Source organism: Pseudopipra pipra, chromosome 1, assembly GCF_036250125.1.
Source record: "Pseudopipra pipra isolate bDixPip1 chromosome 1, bDixPip1.hap1, whole genome shotgun sequence".
Classification (NCBI taxonomy): domain Eukaryota; kingdom Metazoa; phylum Chordata; class Aves; order Passeriformes; family Pipridae; genus Pseudopipra; species Pseudopipra pipra.
Genome location: NC_087549.1, coordinates 135,194,397 through 135,216,410, shown reverse-complemented (window position 1 = coordinate 135,216,410; position 22,014 = coordinate 135,194,397). Strand labels below are relative to the sequence as shown.

The following is a 22,014-nucleotide window of genomic DNA, read 5'->3' as shown; positions in this document are numbered from 1 at the left end:
AAGCAGCTTTTGTGTTTATGATTACTCTAAGAACTGTTTTGTTCCGCACAGCTCTAGAAGCACTTAAAAAAAACTGGTTTGTGTCAATTAATCACGTGAGTAAACCCCAGCTTTTCTTTGTGTGTTATGCTATAAATCACTACTTTCAAATTCTTCCTTCTACTGCAAACTTTCACTTTTCCTGGTTAAGATTCACTTAATGTAACTGAATACTTGTCTTCTTAAGCAGTTTGTCGTTGAAGTGCTTGAGTAGACAGTTGTTAAAATCCCCTCCAAAACTCAAGAAAACCCCACCTCAAGTCACCTGAACTATTCTGCAGCCCTGCCTCTGACAGTTATACTGGAAATTTTAGCCTGAACATTACAAGACTGAAGCAACTTTTAAGTCTACCATAAAGACAGAAATATCTATTTAATTGAATACTAATTGTATTAATTAAAATGCAATAATCAGCAAATGTAAGATTTAATTAAAGCAGCCTGTTTTCTATTCTGTCTTGCTTTACCCTCCCTAAAGAGAGGCAGAAAATAGAAAAACTTGTGATACACAATTCCAAAGACCTGAACATTTCCATCTTCGAAGTGAAGCTGTTCTGAGGGCCAGCTGTAACTAAAGTGAGAGACTAGTCATTCCAGGATGGTGATTCCAAACACTAGAGGTGTAGCTCAAAAAATGAAGTATCTCAATGAAAGCACATGAGTTCAGGGCCATGTTTGAGAGGAACTATGGCTCAACTCCCAATATGGTCCTGTCTGTACTCTGCTATATGCTCCTTTGTGCCTTACTTTGTTATGGATTACTTTTCTTCCTCTAAAATGAAGTTTCGGTGCCTGGTCTTTCTGTTATATATTATTGGTTATCACTTGACTGAAATTGACCTCCTGTGAGGATAATATATTACCTTTTCTAATTTCACTATTTAAATATTACAGAAGTATAATCTGAAATTTTCAACACTTATGTCAAAAAGCTTGTGACAATTATTCACTAAACAAAAAGATGTCAAAATTAAAGAAATTACCATCCACATTTCTGTACATTCCTGTCCAAAATGTTGATGTTTTCGCTTCAAGGGGTTCAATGCTGTAAGTCAGAAAGTTGGCTTCAGCTGAATCTTCAACTGAGACCAAAGAGGCACCTGGGAGACACAGGGGAAGGAAAACCTCTTAGAGATATGAGTTTCACAGTGAAAAGGATTCTTACTGTCCTGTCAATATATGAGCTCATAAGAACCCAGGAATGAACCTGAGTACCAGCAGAGAGAGGGAGAGTCTTCTTATCCAGATCTCTGTGTCTATATTTTACATGGATTTCACTGGTAGGTTTATTATCAGCGAAGGCCTAGGGTGCAATTCACCTGATTTATGTCAAGATATACTTCCAGTGAAGATAAATCTATATTCTGTTCCACTGGCAAAGTGAACAAGATCTTTGCATAATTTAATGGGAGGTCAGACACCAAAGTCACATTACCACCAATGCTATCGGCAACAATGCTACAGACATATGAAGCCCAGCATAATGAAATTTGCATCCCTTTACCAGAGAAAGAGGTTGAGAGAATGAAACTGCATAACCCTAGTTCACTAATAGATTATCCAGCCTAGAGAGCTATAGCTTTCATTACAGTGCCATAAAACTGCAACAATCGAGGGGGAAATTAGATCAAGAATAAAAAAGATATAAAATTCCATTAAAATAAGCGCTAGTGACTGCTGTGAATGAGGCTGTCTACCTCCTATCAGGGTCAAAGTACAAATTTTCCACTTTCATGATCTCCACTCCAGGCCACAAAGCTCCTCACGTGCCTGGTCCCATACGCGTGTCTTTGGTAGACCGCTATTTTCCATTACCTCCCAAATTAAGGCAATAATTGGATGCAACTTTCTTCTCCAACACTTGGACCATCCTTGAAATCACAAAACCCACATACCACATGTTCAGCTTCCCACAGATAGGAAAAACAAGTCAGAAAGATGTGCTGGTTAAGGAGGATACTCACCTAGTCGAAGACATTCTAAAGATGCCTGGGCCCAGTTTCTTGTAGATGAAGATTCAATGTAGTAGCAATGACCTCGGAAGGGGATCCAAGACCTGTGCCCTTCTGATTCAGGGCATTTTCCTGGAAGTTGAGGGGGCTCGGTGGGAGCTTGGACTGTTTAAAAAAAGTTTAAAAAATATGTGACTAGTCCCTAACATTCATTGCCTCTTGATTTTTGAGGGTTTTTATTGGCATGTTTACTCAATAGCAGAATGAAAGGACATTATCTTTGAAAATTGTATCTAACATTATTGTTGGCAAGTGATAGCTATTCACAGTCCCACTAGCCCTTTCTAGTGTTGTTTCTTGCGTTTGCCCTCATTTTAGGGTAGCCTGCCCCATTCAATCTAAGTAAATTTTAATGATTTCTATTTGACTCTTGAAATAAAATCCAGCATATCTGAAGAGATACTAATTGCAATTGCAAAGGTCAGATTGAAGTTCTTACCGTCGGATTTTTTGCAAACAGAGAAGTAACTTTCATTGCAGAATCCTGTCTTCCAGGATCCAGAAATGTCTAGATAGACACAGCCTATTTTCTGCTTTGGCTCCCCTTCAGCCCATTTGGTATACTTCATCCTCCAGTTATCAATCCAGTCATAACTCCCATTGGTCTAAGAACAAAACACATTAACTGGAATGATTAAACTCTACATTAACCATTCTTCCATCAGTCAAATGTCTGTCTATGCAATACCTTGTGCCAGAAGATTGGGGTTTTTTTTAGAAATCAAGAACAAATACTAATGGTTCCATCTTTGAAACTTTTGTTGTGACAAGCAGCTATTCATTGAGAAATATAGCAGTGCAATAAATGCTTTTCAGCAAAAGGAAATGCAGAGTAGGTTACATTGAGTTGATTCTGAACTTTTAATGTGGAACTAATAAGAATTTCATTTAAAATAATTTGTAGGAGTGAAATACAAATGACTAGTTTATGCACTATCTGTTTTCCCACAAATTTCAAGACACATAGATTATTTTAACTTGAAGTGCATTTGAAACTGTAATCATTTTCCACCAAAGCTGGGGAACTCAGTGATTCATCCTGTTGATTAAAGTTAGGGGAATCTTCTGGGTTCTAGGAAGTGGTGTGTTATGCTCAATCATTTGTTTTTTTCGTGTAATCAGCCAAATGGAGTGAGTGTGGGACAAGTGTCTGTGCCAAGAAGAAAAAGCGCTGTATTTTAACATGCAGGAAGTATCAAAATATCGAAGAACTGGGAGAGGGGAGACAAATAAAATTGAACTAAGTAAACCAATTAATTATTTTGCGAACTATGCTCAAAAATGTTTAAATAGTCATAGTAAGAGCACCTTATTATATTTCTGAAAATTAGGTATTTTATTTAGAATAAATGTTTTCCTGTGTACATCTTAAAACATGTGGATTTTATATCAAATAGACCATATATACAAAGAGATATTTCAAGATGATAGCCTACAATATTTTATTTGGAAGTGCACATAGTGGAATATTACAAAAATAATGTGGAAAGCATGTGTAATATATACAATTTAATCATATTAATAGAAGAGAATGATAAGGCCACACCTGGAGTACTGTGTCCAGTTCTGGGCCCCTCAGTTCAGGAAGGATATTGAGGTGCTGGAGCAGGTCCAGAGAAGAGCAACAAGGTTGGTGAAGGGACTCCAGCACAAGTCCTATGAGGAGAGGCTGAGGGAGCTGGGGTTGTTTAGCCTGGAGAAGAGGAGGCTCAGGGGAGACCTCATCACTCTCTACAACTCCCTGAAAGGAGGTTGTAGCCAGGTGGGGGTTGGTCTCTTCTCCCAGGCAGCTATCAGTAAGACAAGAGGGCATGGTCTTAAGCTGTGCCAGGGAAGGTTTAGGTTAGATATTAGGAAGAAATTCTTTACAGAGAGGTTAATCAGCCATTGGAATGGGCCGCCCAGGGAAGTGGTGGATTCTCCGTCCCTGAAGGTTTTTAAGATGAGACTGGATGTGGCACTTAGTGCCATGGTCTGGTAATCACGGCAGAAGTGGATCAAGGGTTGGACTTGATGATCTCAGAGGTCCCTTCCAACCTGGTTGATTCTATGATTCTATGAATTCTGATCAATAATACACAAAAGTATTTAGGACCAATATGTAAACAATTAGTTTAATGTTCTTACCACATTACTGTTTAGACCAATCCACATAGGCACCCCATATTTTAATAACTTCAGCCACAGGAACGAATTACTGTAGGGGTCTAAGATGCTAGAAAGGTCAAACTGATCATGTTTGCAGTTTTTTTGAGCATCCTCCCATGTCATTTTGGTATGGATGAAGATATAACTGCTGTTACCGTAACGGACAAGGTTGGATGGAGATGAGCTTGTAGAAGGCAGAAACTCAGCATCTGTAAAATAAAGGATAAAAAAAGACCCATATACTTGTTCAAAAGGGGATTATGATTTTGAGTAGTTTCAAATAAAATTAAACAAAGACCTTCTTTCTTGATTTCATATTCCCTGACTTATAATCAGCATGGGTTAGATGCACTGTTCTTTAAGCCACCAATAGTAGTAAAAATCAATTACAAAGCTGTAGAAAGAAAAAGAGCTGCTTAAAGCAACCACTTATAAGCAGTAAAGGAGCATTCTGTACAGTTCTCAAGAACAGGATTGCTGAAATTATTCACAATTAGTTCATAATTTCTTTAAAAAGTATTTTTCATCGAATGAAAGCTTTTGCAGAAACTGTGTTGTTTTCCAGGTATTTTTTTTTATACCCAAGAAATTAAAAACTTCACAATAGACCAGTTCTTAAAAATCAATCATATACTTAGAGGTTTTCAGTGCTTTATGGTCTCTTTTTTTGGAGGTGATTTCACTCAACTTCAGTGCAGATGAGTTACGGTGTCACTCCAGACAGTTCACACTACATGTACAAACAAATATTTTCCAAAACATGTTTTGAAAGCCAGTATATTCAGAAAATGACAAAATCATGGAACAAAAGTCATACCAAGGGTCATACTAAACACAAAGATGCAGATACAAATTCCAGCTCAGGAAGATAGCAACACAGCAGTTACTGGGAAGGGTCAGGTGAGAGTAATGACTAACTGGACCTCTGACACATATGACCCTCGTGTTCCTGCCTGAAGAACAATTTGTGCATTTATCTTTATTGGAAGTGAAATTATGTTGAAATTCAGACAGCTAAGCAATTCCTTGAAAAAAACATGGGACGTGACTGTGTTTTAACTAAAATGACAAGTACCTGCATCAATTTGGCATATATATCCTCTGCTGTTATCACAACTCAGATCAGCCCACTTTCCTGCTTCCTTAATAGGATTGTTTCTCATGACAACACAATCAGCCTCGAAGCAAAAAGATATAAAATCAGTTACAAATAGCTAGAAAAAGCAAATACAAAACTTTTGTCTCCTTTTTACATCTTCAGACACAAATTAGACTGTAATTTTACTTTCATATCTTTGTAACATTTAAGAACATAAGTTTTATGGTGTGGAAGTTCTATTCCTCTTACACTTCACAGATTGCTTAATGTTGCTTTCTCTTGCACAACATTGGGGTGAGTAAGCAGACCAGAGAAACTGCAGTATTCTCAATCTCCAGGCATATAGCATGGAGAGGAGTCACAGATCATTTAAAGAGAAATGAGATCAATTATTATAGAAAAGACTGATTAACTTTGCCCCAGAAAAAACCCTGGACCCTCAATGAACAATGCATCATTTCAGACATATCAGCCTCTTCGAATTTATTGTTGCAAGCTGTAATAGTACACTCAGCAGTTAGAATGGCTCTGCCCAAAGGCAGCCATTTATTTGTTAGTACCACCCTCACGAGGATATTTCAGCTTCAGAACCTCAGAACCAAGCTTAGCACGTATTAAACAAATACTGATGAATGCCAAAGCCTGCATGGGTACAATGAAGCATACATATGGTTTTGTGCAATGAAGCATATGTATTTATTTTATTCTATTTACTTGTTTGCTTTTTTCTGTCCAGGAGGAGATGTACAGATAAATACTTCACTTGCAAGTGAAAAGCATTGAGATTCAAATCTTTCAAACTGAACAGTTGCATAGTATTTTGTTAACTATAATAACATTTTGTGCTAAGATCAAGCAAACTTAAAAATAAATCTGAAATTTGTAAAATAGGGACTTAATAGGTTTTCATGTAAGACTTCATAGAAATCCTACTGCTTTACATAAAAAGAGAAAAACATACATTGTTCTTTTCAGAAGTGACATTTTAAAGATATTTTCTTTTAAACTCCAAATTCTCCCTGATTTTCTCCCTCCCTTAGAGATCAGAAGTTCACAGGTGATAGTTTCAAAAACAGAAAAAAGGACATTATACATCAAAATAAGATTTCTCCATTGAAAATGGCAGTCAACAGAAATAGAGCTAGTACTATAATGTGCTGTAGTTTCAGAGTAGAGAACTATCTAAACATGTAAGATCAGAGATAGGAATTCTGTGACCTATCAGATCAGTTTGCTTGACAGGGAAATAGGGGAAGTGACTTTCTACTGGTTTTGTTTTTCTTTTTTTTCTCGTAACAACTGAATGGCTGTCTTTTTATAGACTCATGCCCTTCCTGCAAATGTGACTGACAGAATGTGCCTATTTGCTTCTAAGACACCCCTCTTTGAGAGAAAAGTCTGTAAATGCCCCCTTGCAAGTTACACACCAGCTGATAAACCTGCAAAGTTCAGGCACAACTGTAGCCTTCATGGACACAGAGAACTGAAAACTGAAACAAGTCTTGTATAAGCACTCCACAGATCCTGTCACCACCTGATACAGCAACTTCACAAGGGGTTCAAAACCTCTCACTCTACTTGGATTTATGTCTGACGTATAAAAGTATGAAAGTAGTGAGACAAGCAGGAACATGTCTGAAATCACAAAAAATGCATAATGGTAATCTGAAGCAAGATGGATGTTGGTCTCTTCTCCCCAGTAACAAGTGATAAGACAAGAGAAAATGGCCTCAAGTTGTGCAAAGGGATTGGCACAACTAGATTGGATATTAGGAAAAATTTCATTATCAAAGTAGTTGTCAAGCACTGGAACAGGCTGCCCAAGGAAAAGTGGTTGAGTCACCATCCCTGGAGATATTTAAAAGATGTGTATATGTGGCACTTAAAGACATGGTTTGGTGGTGCTGGGTTAACAGTTGGACTCAATGATCTTAGCAGTTTTACAAATCTAAGTGATTCTATGATTCTGTAAAACCAAATTTCAGTGAAAAATTTGTAATTGTTATTTACCTGGCCGTCATATGAGTATGAATTGCTGTGCCCTGATGGGAAGCCTTTGGCCCAGTCTGTAAAGTAAACTCCTGTTCCATCTGTCCAGAGGAACCTCATTTCATGATTTATATCATTTAATCCGATCCATGTATCCGTATCAAAGTCTTTCATATGAAAGGTGAGAAAAGCTAGAGTAGAAAAAAAAGTCAAAGAAAAAGAGGAATAATTTTAATGAAGGACAATTTAAATATTTGGCCTCAGTGAGATCTGTGATATTGAATACGTTTTCTGAAATACACAACATGCCATTGTTCTCAACACAAGAAGGTAAGATGAAAAGGAGGTGACTTTTGAGTTTGATGAACAGGAAAACAGATATATAACTGTGGCTTTGGGCAAAATACTTCAGCTAAGTACCTAACCTGGTACTGGGACAAATCCCAAAAGCATGACAGAAGTGTTTTTTATAATGTTACAAGGCACTTTTGAATCCTGTTCCCACAACTGACTTAGAAATATACAGCCATGGGGATCACATACATTTGTTACAGTCCCATCTGAGTGGTTGCCCCGCAATGACACCAAACAGCACCACTGAGCACCTCCATTTGTGTATCTGCCCAAGTAGTGCTGTTCTAGAACAGCAAGGGTGTTTCCTCCCTCCCTGGATGCCTGGACAATAGCCTGCACTGCCTTAGCAGGGAACTGAATCACAAGTGACATGCTTCACATGAGTCCCAACAAAACAAGCAAATCAATTCCCACAGCTTTGCACAGTCCAGGAGGGTGCTTATGTGTCTTAGCTTACATGGCTAGCTCACAAATAGAGCAGGCTAGGTCATCTGGCATTCAGCAACTCACTAATCCACAACACATCAAACATTTTAATAAAGTGAATATATCATGGTTTATGCCAAGTGCTACAGTCTTTGTTATGAGGTTTTTTCCCTCTGCAAAGAATAGATGAATTTCTGTCTGCTCTGTTAATCATTCACCTTCCCTCAGTATTTTTAAATGTATGCAACTTACTCTTCCAGGAATGAAGCCTGTAGATTTCTTTGCCTGTCTGTCAGAAACTGTAACAGGAACTCAAGCCTTTATGCCTTCACTTCCAACAGTGACAATAGTTTTGTGCTAATATCTTTATTGCTTATTTCTCTTTTACATAGAATTCAAGTCCTGTGCATGAACTAAGCACCTGAAATCTGTACTGCTGAAATTATTTTGGATAATAATTTAAATATGTTTGAAAAATGAAAGTTTGAGTCAAACCTGTTTCAAGTGCCCAGAGACAAATCCTGATCTAAAGGTGTTCTGCTTGATTTAATAGGAAAGCCATGCAGGGACTTAATGCCACCTAGTGAAATCACAGTGTTTGCAATGGAAATTACTAGATCTAGTTAGCATCACGTGTAAGCAGAAAAAAACTCACTGCTTTCACTGTCAGGACAATACACATACACACATATATGTATGTGTGTAGAATATATATGTATGTATGCATATATATATGTGTGTGTATATATATATACATATATATCTATATCTATATCTATATCTATCTATCTATCTATCTATCTATCTATATATATATATTTATATAAAAGCCAACATTAAAATTTGGTAGATTCAGGTGAAGACTTCATTGCAAATTTCTAAGAATTATATGTTTTGGAAAAGAAGTCAGGTGTGCAATCATTATTCGGACCAGTTCATATTCACTCAAATACAACAGCCAACCTGTAAAGATTAAATATCATCTCATTTAGTTGCTACAAAACTGTATACAGTACCTTGCACTTGTTCATTAGGGATAGTGGCCAGGTTTCCTCCTAAATTCATGCAAGCTGTTCGTGCAGCATGCCAAGTGACACGTTCCTCTTCTGTAGATCCAAATATCTTGTAACACTAAAATATGAACAAATTCTTTATATATTATCTTTACTCCAATATCACTCACAATTGAAAACCACAGCTTTAAACAAAGCAGGATGGAGAAAAAGCAGTAAAGAAATCCATTTATCTGAAAAAACATATTTAACTTAAAGTGAGCTTTTTGTGCTGGTCCTGGTTCTTTATAAAATTAGAGGTCTCAATAAAGTCTTTTGCTCAACAAGACACACACTAGATTTGACCTGAAATCCCCAGAAAATAAGTAAAACTTGACTTTTTTTATGAACAGTCAGCTAATAGTGCTGTTATGCATGACTGATATTAGTCTGCCTGATTACTAATTTGACTCTACAAAGCATAGCATGCAAGTAAAGGTAAGGAAAACAAAATGTAGTCAATAAAAAGCATTATCATTTGGTTAAAAAACATCAAGATCAAGGCATCAATACGTCAGGAATTCTAACTAAACTCTTTAGGAAATGCACATCAAAACATTTGAAGAGCTGACTAGAGAATGTCTTTTATCGACTGCAACTGAATATCCTTCATTAGAAGCATCAAAACAGTGGGCAAAGAAAGAAAAGCATGTGTCAACCAGCTCTCTGCAAATATTAATAATATTTTACTGTAATAAGAAACAATATCATTAAATAATTCCCTTCTTTTCTATTTAATGTTTTGCCAAACATCCAGCATGCACTGTATTTGTTATGGTACCTTATTATGAAAGGAAAGCCAAGTTGGATGACATCCTCTTGGAGTTGAAAATGTTGTTGGAGGAACAGTTGAATTAATGGAACTGTTATGCCTTTCACATATGTAGGGATGTGGATAACCACAGTTTATATCATTCCAATATCCTGAGTGCAAGATAAATGGGGAACTGTATGACACCACATAGCTTCTTAAATGGAAATCAATTTCACTGATTCTCACACAAAGTGCTTTTAGTTGAAAGATAAGATCAAACCTGAATCTCTCAGTTTATTATCATTCAATATTAGTGTCTAGGAAAAATATGTCGCTTTATACCCACTGTAATTACAGAATGTTAAAAGCTTTGCAGAATCAGGTACTAGAAATATAAATTTTATAGTGGCCCATTAGGTCAATTTTAATAAAAAATTAGGTCAATTTTAATAAAAATATATTTTTAATAAAAATTATCACAAAAGCAATCACAACTGCAGACCTCTATCAGAGTTTCTCCATGCCAGGCTTAAGGCAAGCACAAGACTAATAAGTCCTGAAAGTAATACTATGATGTGCTGCTATAACTTATTGCAGAAGAGCAAAAAAAAAGTGGGGGGAAGGAGGGCCTCTCAAATGAAAAAAATATGTTGTGACACAAACACACAAATAATGAAATTCATAAAAAACCATATAAAACTCACCTAAGTTCTTATACATAACTACACAGTTTTCATCATTATTTGCAAAGTTAGGTTCGTGTGGTGCCCATGCCAAATAATTCACTGGAGTGCCATCCATCCAGCTTAAGAAAAAAAAATCCAACAAAACACTTCTTTAACATACAAATAGAATTTCTCCCATGTTACAAAAACTAATTTTGCAATATACTTAATATAGCTGTTCACAGTTTAAAGTGTACAAGGTTTTCTGACCAACTTGCCTCTTTGCTAATTGCACGAAACCCGCTCTCTGCACAAAGACATAGGTGTGTGTGTTTTGCTCACTCTGCATTTAAGCAATATGGTGACGCTGTTACAACTGATAGGACAATGCTCAAAATAACCATCTGGGCCAATACCATTTCAACATGAGAAAGCCCATATGCTCACCATATCTCCCAAGGCATACCTTCCCTGTGCCTATTGCAGAGATAAAAGTTACTATTTGTAACACCGGTGAAATGTTTGACCATTCCCCCATGCAGGGCAAAAGGGCATTACAAACCACCCGTGGTGAAATTCTTGTGACAATGTCCTCACCTCAAGGTAAAATACAAACACTGACAAAGCTGTACATCCGTCCAGATTAAGCAATGAAGAACAAAATCATAGCCAGGTAAATTATTAGGAGACATATTTCTATTGGCCTGCAAGTGACAGAAGTGCCCAGGTTCATCTTTCAGGCACATACACAAGCTACTTAAAAGAATATTCATGTGAGGGCCCCTACTAAACCAATGGAAAGGCAGAGATGCCTCATTTTTAGAGGATCACCTGGCTCACCTAACATCCTAATTATCCTCTGGAGGTTCCTCATTGTCACTGTGGACTATAAGGAGAACCAAAAACTACTAGGCATCTATCCAGGCATCTCAAAACACAGGCTGAACTGAATCCAGTCCTGAATAAACATCATATGTAAAAATCAAAGTGGTGCTGCATACTGACATTCAGAAAGGCTTGCTGAAAACCTGCTGGCCGTCACAGTGCAACAACTATCTTTGTTCTAGAAAAAGAATATAATTTGCATTTGTTCCTTTATTACAGTCTGTTGTCAACAGTTAAGGATGGGTGAAAGGAACATTTTTAGCTGCTAGAAGTCTTATATATTTACAGTTGGGGCATTTATTTATATTTTCAATATAAATCACAGAATAAAGGAAACTAGAATTCTTGAATAAAAATTCAAAATACATTAACTGCTGTGTAATTTTTCTGCTAGCTTTGGGTGAACTCTGTTTAGGAAACATGCAGTGTTTCTCCTGGATAATCTAGGCCTAAATTAACATGGAATTAAACCTCTTGAGAATACAATAATTTTTAAATTGAGATTCAAAACTTAGATCATACCTACCTTGTACGTTGGTCAATACTCAGTTGTAAACCAATGAAATAAGCATCTCTTCTGCCATTTCTCAATAGCTAGAATGCAAAGATTAAAATAGTATAAATGTCGTCTTTTGTCATAGAAATCTATTATGTTAATAATTAGTAACATACCTCTAACTTACAAAGGATATAAACTGCTATATTCTCTAGCTACAACATTTAAGTTAAAGCAGCTCACAGTTGACAGTCCACAGTCAAACTTCCCCATTGGCCAAAAGGTGTGGTCATTGTATCAACACTTCTCACAGTTTTACTTGAAAGCCACTGAAATCAGCGCGTCTTGCAAAGTTTCTGCAGTGGAAATCGTCTGACAAATTTCTTCCAAGGGACAAGTCTTCCTAAATTTCAATATAAATTGATATAGACCCTTGTGTAATCTCGCTGTCACTCTTCAGTGAGCTCAGGAAATGTTCTATGTAGCTCAAATATGACTTTTAAGCACATTTCTGATTAAAAAGAAGGTAGCTCCAAGACAGTATAATAGGCAACCAACCCCAGAGATATAGGAAATACAGTTTCAAAGCTCTTTCTCATAGCATAATCAATGCCTCATTTTGTTCTTTCTACACGATTATATTCTCCAAACAAGAAGGCGGTAGCAAAGGAGCAAACTTGAGGGCCAAAAAGAGGCTGCTGGATAGACTATATCCCAGACACAAAGACAAGCCCTAAAGTCAATGTTCTGAGTGCTGAATGTCAGTCAGTTGCTGGTTTGATTCAGTACTTACAATATCTTGTGTTTATCTGTTGATAAACTTTACCCCTAATTAACTCACCCACCTTATAGAATCATAGCTCACCAGGGCAATACTTTTTGCTAAAATGAAGCCACAGATCCCTTAAAAGTAAGCATTAGTGTTTACCTCAGCACATTAAGAGCTGCAGTAGATATAAGGTGGTGTAATCACTACACTGAATACGGAAAGCAGATTATGATTTATTTAATGCTTACTGTGCTCATTTCTATACAAAAAAACCAAACCAAAACTGTCCTCATCTCAGCTATGAAAAATTTGACTTGAGTTTGTTCTTCATACTAATCTGGTTTAGTGTTACTGAAATTTCACTATCAAAACTTGTAGGGAGAACACCATGCTGAAAAGGATTTCTCCCCATGCTCACTTGTTTTTGATGGTTTATTTCATAGTATTAATGATTTTTCTTACATATCGCCAGAGGAACTTTCTTTCACTTTCAGTCTCGATGACAGCAAGGTCTCCAAAGCTCTTTTTGCAGAACTCCCGACCTTTTTCCATAGGAACAATGTCAATGCTGAAGTAGTATTGTCTATCTTCATGCAAAATCCATCCATCCTCAGTAGTTTGGTATTCTGTAAGATAATTGCCAAGCTAACTATATTGTTCCTGAGATACAAGACATACTCCTTAGTAAAATTTTTAAAGTACTTTTAAACATACACACACAAATAGCAATACCAGTAACACCTACTGGGTGAAGGAGGTTCTGTTGGTTCAGGCTTTACGCTTGCCCCTATAAGAAAAAAATATTTATTGTGATTGTATAATTTCTGCTGTAAGAGAAAATACTTACTATGACAGATAGGCATGTTTCAATACATTTAATTGATTTTTATGGTTAGCAATGCATTTAACATCTTTAAGACAGTTGTATCTCCTGACTCTTGTATCTCCCTCTCCCTCCTTTCCCAAGGTCACCAATGAATTGTGGCTTAAACCAGAGGTAGCAGGAATGCAGGCTGGGTTATAATCTGATGTGGTGCCCTAGCTACTATGGAGTGAGGTTCTTTCCATTTTTCTCTTGTCGAGAGTAACTTCTACCTGGATCTTAAAAATTCCCCTAGACAATATCTCACTGGAAAAGATCCCAAGAAATTAACTGGTCCTTTCTGAAAAGACAGCTTCAGGCCAAAGAATTCCACTATTTGTTCTTGCTGTGGCTTCATGGAGATGGCTTCTGGGATGGTAACTTTAGCATCTCAGGAAAACAGTTTGTAATACAGGAAATCTCTGTGGGTTTTGGTTTACCAATTTATTTTGTGCTAAAATATAATCTCACGGATAATGACATTTAATAAGAAAACATCTGCCTAAGAAATTCCTTTACCAATATAAAGCAGAGCTGGTGCCTTATTGTCAATAATCTAAAGCATCATCTTTATTTTGCCCCCCTTCCCAACACAGGAATGCAGTAAAACATTTAAATGTGCACTTTCTAAAGTGCTCAAACTTAGGTAGATGCACAGCTAGGGCAACTCAAGATTTGCTTGAATTATAAACTTTGTCTTGATGTCTTCAGTAAATAAAAAGTATCCAAACTCACATCTCAAGAGAATTTAGCAATTAAATATATATATATATATGTAAATAAATAAAGTATCTCGAAACCAGGCTCCATCCTGCAACTGCACACTTTTAGCTGAAAAAAACAGCACTTGAACCAAGTAAAGGAAGGAGTTTTCACATATAAAATATCGAGTATGTGAAGTGATTTGCAAACTATTTTCTAAAAACTTGAAACTCAACTAAGGAAAAAAATTCCATAATAGGATTTGTTGGAGAAAGCATGAACTTCTCTAAATGAAATATCAAATATGAATGTGAATATTCAAAGTAACATTCCTTATTTTTGGAGTATCATGTTACTCTTTCTGAAATCATAGAGAAAGTTCACAGAGCAGTCCCTGCAGGCACCAAAGGCTCTCCATCTTTAAATGCCTCAAAGACATGAAAATCCTCATACCACTTTGATATTTCACATTCCCCAGAAGAGAATTCTTATAAGGAGAATTTATAAGAGAACCTTATGAAAATTTCTTTGAAGATTTTTATTTCTTAAAGTTGGGGGAAAAAAATCAACTGAGAATCTCTTTTTATTGCACAGAAGTAAACTGTACCTTTTCTTATCTGGCAAATCCATCCATACAGATAATCGCAGTGCCTGTCATTCCAACGCATGCTGGAATCACCACTGATCTCTGTACAAAGTTCAATTCCCTGATAATTATTGGGTTCTCCAAAGCCCCAGTTTTCATACCTCACCTATGACAGAAAAAGTTCTGTGAAGATTATGTTATATGGAAGTAAAATAATAGGCAGAGGAGACAGCATCAATCCACAGACCTACAGCTTGTTCCTACTGTCAGTTTAAAGACAGGCAAGAGGAAATCGGAGTCTCCCTGTGCAAATGCTAACATTTCAAACTTTTTTTGAGGTTGCAACTGGACTGCAGCTTAGATAACAGTTGTTTCTGTTCACACTTGGAAGAATATTGACATTTTTTTGGGGACCTAAATTCTGTAAAATTCATTTAATAACAATGATGGGGCACACTATATGTAAATATTAAATTAACTAAATATGTATTAAGAATAAAATAGTAAGATAGCATTCAGACACGACAAAAATGTTAGCATTTTTCTCAGAAGAGTATTACTGCTCTTCTAATTTTCCTATGTAAAATCCAATTCCAGTTTTCTGTATTGCAAATTTCCATTAATGTCTCTTGACCAGCCCTGCATGAAGTACATCCACATCTCCAAAATCACTTTTGTTTCAACAGTTTTGTATCTTAGTTTAAAGTGCATTAATTCACACTGGCATTAAAAAACTGTCTTAAGCTTCATGGATTGTAGGTTATTTCAGATAATTGGCAAAGAAAAGAAATACTAAAGATGGACTATTTTACTCAAAAAATCCTTGCATTTATAAGAACATCCTTTTAGTTTACACATATTTAGTTTTCTTGTTGATTCAATGCATATTTTCTTATTAAAAATTTTAGCCAAAAAAATCAAGCCATGAAATTACTATTCAGTAGCTTTCCTAAAGAGAGCACAATACAGTAGAGGGTTATGATTAAGCATAAAATTACACAGAAATGCATATACCACACACAACTGAGAAGCTTAGGGAATGCAAAATAACAGCTGTGGAAAATTAAATTACTCACTGGAGATCCATCACTCCAAGCAAAACCATCATCAGGATTCAAGTAATATAAACCTATCCAGAAAGTCTGGTGGTAATAATTATTTTTCCTTAAAAAAAAACACATCATAGTAATAAATGTCCCATTTTTAAGAAGTTTAAACATAAACACAATACTTATCAGGGCATTACAGTATTTTTAATAATCTATAATTTGCAACAGTTAAGAGAGTTTCTCTAAAAATAGTCCTTAAGGATGTTAGAAACAATAACAATCAGGGTGGAAATAAATTAAAATGCAACTACTTCTAGCTGTTATTTTTATACATTTACTCAGACAGATTGAAATATGGATCAAGAAAATTACCAGATCCAATCCAACTCCTGTAAATAAGGTGGCTTAATACTTTTTCATAATGGTTTATTTCCTACTGTTGCTCCATTGATCAACTCTCCATTTTCTCTGTAAAGGCACTTAAGAGTTTTCAAACACAAAGTTGCTTGCTGCAGCTGAATCACATTTAAAAAACAGCACCTAGAGCTAATTCTTGTCTGCAAGCAGACACACTTTACTGATTTATCTGAATATACTGATATTGCGATAATGAAACATTTGAGACTTCTTCTTACTCTAAGTACAAAGCTGGGATTCTGGAATGGTCACAGCATTTTGCAGGGCCACCACATTTCAGGCTTGCTTCTGTTAGTCAGGGATGTACAAGATCATTGAGCCTGGTCTGTTCAGATCATACTGCAAGTGTTAGCTTTTTAGGAGGATTTCATCTCATTCAGAAATCTCACACCTGCTTTTTGTAGTTTAGGGTCTTATTAACCCTATTTACATTCCCTATGTAGGAAAAAAGTAATTTGAAGTTGCTTCTGCTTCCTGATTAGTTCATAAAAATGACCAAAAAATCTACATATTGTCCATATTTATATTATGACTACTACCATATTTGTACACTTATTTACATGAAAACAACTGGCATCTGTGTTAATTTTATAGCATCCCCAACTCTGCAGTTTTATTAATAATTTTATTTCAGATGATAAATTTTGCCTCAAATAGATGTCTTCTCAATCTCATTTCAGCATTAGCTTTTGAGGTGATTGTCACTAGTCATACAAGTCCCGGTATTTCATCAGCTCTGCTTTTTTGCTATGCATTTGATACAGATACAGATAATGAATCCAGACTGGCTTATACTGAAGTAAAAACATATACTTAAAATTAAATATTTCAGAAAGGCTAATTAAAGTGAATTGATGATCACAGTACAGATACTCACGCAATAGAAAGCCGTATCACATACTGCTCTTCTTTACCATTAATGGTGGCCAGATCTCCTCCTAGAGCTCGACAAAACTCTTGTGATTCAAGCCATGTTTTTCTTTGCTCTGCTCTTAGATAAGGCTAAAGAGAGCATTTTGCAGTCAGGCAAAATAGACCATATAGATCAAAAGATCAAGCAATATCAGCTATACAAAAAGAATTAATTTACAATTACCTTGTTCTGTGGGGATTACAGAAACTTTGAATATAGGGTTTAGGAGTGTTCAACTTTGTGAAACACAAGCTTAGAATGACTGTCTTTAAGCCAAGTTAGCAAACTGCATTGCTGAGAGGAATATCTGCTGCAAGACAACAACTAGGAGAAAGGTACTTTTAATCTTAAAAGAATGGAAAAATAAGAACAGAAGTTCAAATCTGAAGTTCGGTCTTTAATAGAATAAACAAAAACATGAGCACTTCAGTAGAAAGGAAGAAGGCTTCTACATGTAATCTGTAAGTAAGGTTACGAAACAGTAGCACATATGTATACCAATTTTTGTTGCACGTATGTGCAGCGAATAGAAACTACCTTAATGAAGAAGTAATGAACATACTTTGAAACAAAAGCTGATACGATTGTTTGTGTCCCAACCTTCTGGACATCGGGGAATAGGAGTTGTTGTAGGAACAGGGGGTGGCGTCACTCCTTCTGCCCACACTTTACATAGGAACTTTGCCTTTTCTTCACATTTTATTACATCCCATAATCCACCTATGATTCCAGTCCTCATAGCAACGCAACCTGGTTTTCTTCCTGGTTGTAAAAAAGAATACGCAACACTAACATTTAGGCAGTCATAAGAATTTAGAAAATTTCATATTCTATTCTGAAAGAAGTAAAGTCTTTGACTCTGTAGTACAGAGTCAAAAATGTTTTTGATGTTAGAACAGGTCCACAGGAGGGCCACAAAAATCATCATAGGGCTAGAACACCTCTCCTATGAGGAGAGGTTTAAGGAGTGGGGCTGTTCAGCCTAGAGAAGAAAAGGCTCCAGGGAGACATTACCATGGTTCCTCAATATCTAATGGGGGGTTATGAGATGAAGAAAGACTTTACCAGAGCCTGTAGTGACAGAAAAAGGGCAACGATTTTAAAATGAAAGAGGGTAGGTTTAGATTGGCCATAATGAAGGAATTTTTTATTATGAATGTGGTGAGACACTGGAATATTTTACCCAGAGCTGTGGATGCCCCATCCCTGGAAGTATCAAGGCCAGGTTGAACAAGGCTTTGAGCAACCTGGTCTAGTGGAAGGTGTCCCTAACAGGGAGTGGGGACTAGGTGATCTTTAAATATTCCTTCCAACACAAACCATTCTATGACTCTAATTAATGAAGAAAAAAAAAATGGCAAAAAAATATGTAATTCAACCACGTCTGAGATACAGGATTGTGCCTCACATCAAATCACTTCCAGGGGCTGACTCTAGAAACCCCTGAGATTAGCTCAGTTGGTTAGAGCATGGTGTTAATAACACAAAGTTTGTGGGTTTGATCACTGTATGAGCCATTCACTTAAGAGCCAGACTTGACAATCCTGGTGGGCCCCTTCCAACTCAGAATATTCTGTGAAACCTGTGAAACACCATAACCTTAGATCCAACAAATTCTCCCCTAAAACTGAAGATGTGGTTAGAGCTAGTTTCTCAAATTTGTCTGATTTGATTTATGATTTTCAAAAATGAACTTGCCATATATAAGCTTTACCACTCAGACAGACACATTCAAGTTAGCAGTTAGGCACTGAAATTAAACAGAATCAGCAGATCTGAAAGGCAAATGCAATATGGCAGAACTTTGGATGCTAACAACCATCACCCTTCTGATGTGATCACATCAGAGATTAAATGCCCTCCCATCCCTATATTTCAATCCTCTTGTATTTCCCTACAGTCCCATTTTTTCTAGGACCAGAGTTGCTTCATGCATGCTGTTATCTCACACACCTCAGAATATTCAGTGAGCAAATGTACTATGAGATATGGCTGAACAGGCAGGATTTGTAAGCAGGGTGCAATATGCATGCAGAGCTTGTTTTTCCTGAGTAGTACAGACACAGACTTTCCCAGAACAGTTGCAAATGAGAAACCTGATTTCAATTAAAAGTTTCTTCCCAAGCTCATATTAAAAACTCATTTCAGCACTAAGCAGGAACTTGGCAACAACATTGGATTCTTGGAGAAAGCAACCAGACATATTTGAAAACAATTAGTCATTATGCCAGCAAGAGGGTTAAGAATGAAGTAAAAAAATTCAAATAGTGAGCAATGTATTATGGGCACAGGACTCATTAAACAATATAGAGCCATACCTACCAGGCATTTCAGAATTCCAGTGTGTAAATAAGACGGATTCACCATTAGTCCACTTGAATGTTCCCTTTTCTTCTACATCTGAAAGTCCAATCCAAAAGTATCTTTCTGTTCTCAGCCCAACCAGGCTAGTCAGATAGGCTTGCTCATATCTGTTAAAAAGAAAACAATCATTAAATTAATAAAATTAAGTTTATTTTTAGAAGTTGTGAAAGGCTTGTTTTTTCCCAGAATTACTTCTGTACCTTTTTGAAAGCATAGCTTGGATGGATTTACTTGAGCAAAGCATATAACAAAAACATTACACAGTAGATATTTTGTCAGCTTCAATACCAATATTCTACCTTCTCTTTGGATGTCCAGTGAAGAATGTGGTATAATAACGGGCTCACATGAAATTGGTGGGAAAGAAGAAACCTGACATGACTTATGTGTTATACCACTGTATTTTTTGAGTTTCTAGTACTCTTGTATTTTAATAACTTCTTGCTTCAGACAAATCCATAACTGGAAAAGGAATCTTGGTATTAATGAAGAAAGTAAAGTAGTATGATACTAAATTATCAAACTAAGGAACACTGTAAATTAGATCCAATAATCACGCAAGAAAAGTTACATTTGGGCAACAAACCTATGCAGAGGTAAAGCCTGGTGTTTAAACAAACAACTCTTAAGAAATCAAAGCAAATGAAAGCCTCTCCTTAACAAGGTGTAGTCTGAAGACCACATTAATGTCAAACCATTTTTATAGAAGTTGCAGTGCTACCTACATTTAGAGAGTTGTCATTCGTGACAGCTGGAGCTTTCACACTAGAACATACTTATTTAGACTATATAGAAACAAATAAGGGAATGCATAAAGCATCAAGTCATCTGCAAGCAAAATAAGCTCTTTCTTAACCCTTTCATTTTTTCAGTATTCCACACAATAATATGCACCAATTGTTCAGAAATTCAGCACATACTGAGCCCTGGTCGAATTGTGATGGATTTTCAGGTACCAGGCACTTCTATCATCATTTGGTTTCTCATTTAATTGTTAACATTAGTTTAATTTTGAGAAGACCAGATAGTTAAAAATTATATCCTCTTGCTCATTTGAACTACCTTTTGAACGGAATTCAGAGCCATGTCTCTTCATTTAATAATCAAAATTGGATTCTGTATCCCTTACTCAAGTAAGTCACTACAATTAAGGAAGTAGAAAACATAATTCTATTTTTTCCTTGACATAACCATCTGTATCAATGCTGATTTCACAGCCATGACCTACTTTTACTATAAACTGGATTTCTGGATTTGAATATACATGCAAAAACTGTGAGAATTTCTGTATCTACAGATAGCTGTCCTCTTAAGCTAGATTTTTGTCCAGATCAGTCTTTATTTTGATATGCAGGTGATGCTAGATGTTGAATTCTCGTTGATCCCCTCATACAAATAGTCTTTTACATACCTGTCTTCAATAGTTACTAAAAAAGCCTGATGCCTTCCACAGGTTTGATTTGCTTGAGAAAATGATACAAATGTATTTCCAATGAAGTAACAATAAAAACCATGTCTTTTCCAGCCCTGTCAAAATAAATGTGAAGTGATCATGCATGCTGCAGTGAAAGCAAAGGAAAGGGGAAAGGAAACAAAGAAATGAAACCAACAAAGTTAAAAACTGATTCATACCACTGTTAGCTAACCTCTAGACAAAGGAAAAATGGAACTGAAAAAATCAGAGTGGAAACAGTCAGGATCAAAGCTTTTTAAAATTTTGTTTCAAATAAGTTTTCACATCTAATGAATCAGTACATTCCACTCACAAAGGCATGAGAGGCTGTGCACCTTTTGTGCTCAGTGTAGGATTATAACTAGCACACATAAGCAATGTGTGCGCAATCATAAGCATAGTCTTGAAAAGCAAATTTCAGCTTGGTTTTTCAGAAAGGGAATGACACCTCAAACAAGTTTGTTTATTGTTAACTAACATTAACACTCTCTCCTAATGTTTTGTCATTCAAATGTCATTTACTCAGGAACATGCTTTCAGAAAAGGAATTTGCTGTGACCAGCCACGATTCACACAAATTTTCTTCTGATGGTTTTCAACTTCTCACTCATGAGAGAATTTTTCTAAGAGTATGGACATAGTTCTGTAGGCAAGGATAAGATCCATAAGCATTAGGAACCCTTTATCTTCTCCAGCATTTGAATATTTGTAAGGATTCCAGGTACTCTTTTACAAATACCGGTAATAATTTGTCAAAGACTTCCTCTGCACTATATAAAGCAGAATTGGGAGAAAAGGCAATTTCTTCAAGGAAGACAAAAACTCAGTAATATTTCCTATTACATAACAAATTACAGTAGCTTTTTTAGAATTACTGAGTGTTATGTCACCAGAAGGTGAGCATTGCCAAGTAAACAATAGATCTGTTGGCAGTTCAGAAGGAGCACAAGAGATTCATTTTACTTGGGAACTGCTAACAA

General features: G+C 36.2%; 1 protein-coding gene across 1 annotated transcript in view; it reads right to left on the bottom strand.

Moving 5' to 3' along the window:
* Positions 1-22,014, bottom strand: part of LOC135401953 (macrophage mannose receptor 1-like) — a 55,046-nt gene that overhangs the window by 5,775 nt on the left and 27,257 nt on the right. The window contains exons 10-27 of the mRNA XM_064634562.1: positions 20,993-21,108; positions 19,540-19,688; positions 17,780-17,979; positions 17,182-17,306; positions 15,915-16,002; positions 14,860-15,004; positions 13,434-13,475; positions 13,151-13,314; positions 11,950-12,017; positions 10,578-10,678; positions 9,901-10,043; positions 9,084-9,198; positions 7,309-7,478; positions 5,275-5,377; positions 4,179-4,408; positions 2,491-2,656; positions 2,004-2,156; positions 1,023-1,139 (exon numbers count right to left, since the gene is read on the bottom strand). Coding sequence (XP_064490632.1) covers positions 1,023-1,139; positions 2,004-2,156; positions 2,491-2,656; positions 4,179-4,408; positions 5,275-5,377; positions 7,309-7,478; positions 9,084-9,198; positions 9,901-10,043; positions 10,578-10,678; positions 11,950-12,017; positions 13,151-13,314; positions 13,434-13,475; positions 14,860-15,004; positions 15,915-16,002; positions 17,182-17,306; positions 17,780-17,979; positions 19,540-19,688; positions 20,993-21,108 — 2,395 coding nt within the window. The remainder of the gene's footprint in view (positions 1-1,022; positions 1,140-2,003; positions 2,157-2,490; positions 2,657-4,178; positions 4,409-5,274; positions 5,378-7,308; positions 7,479-9,083; positions 9,199-9,900; positions 10,044-10,577; positions 10,679-11,949; positions 12,018-13,150; positions 13,315-13,433; positions 13,476-14,859; positions 15,005-15,914; positions 16,003-17,181; positions 17,307-17,779; positions 17,980-19,539; positions 19,689-20,992; positions 21,109-22,014) is intronic.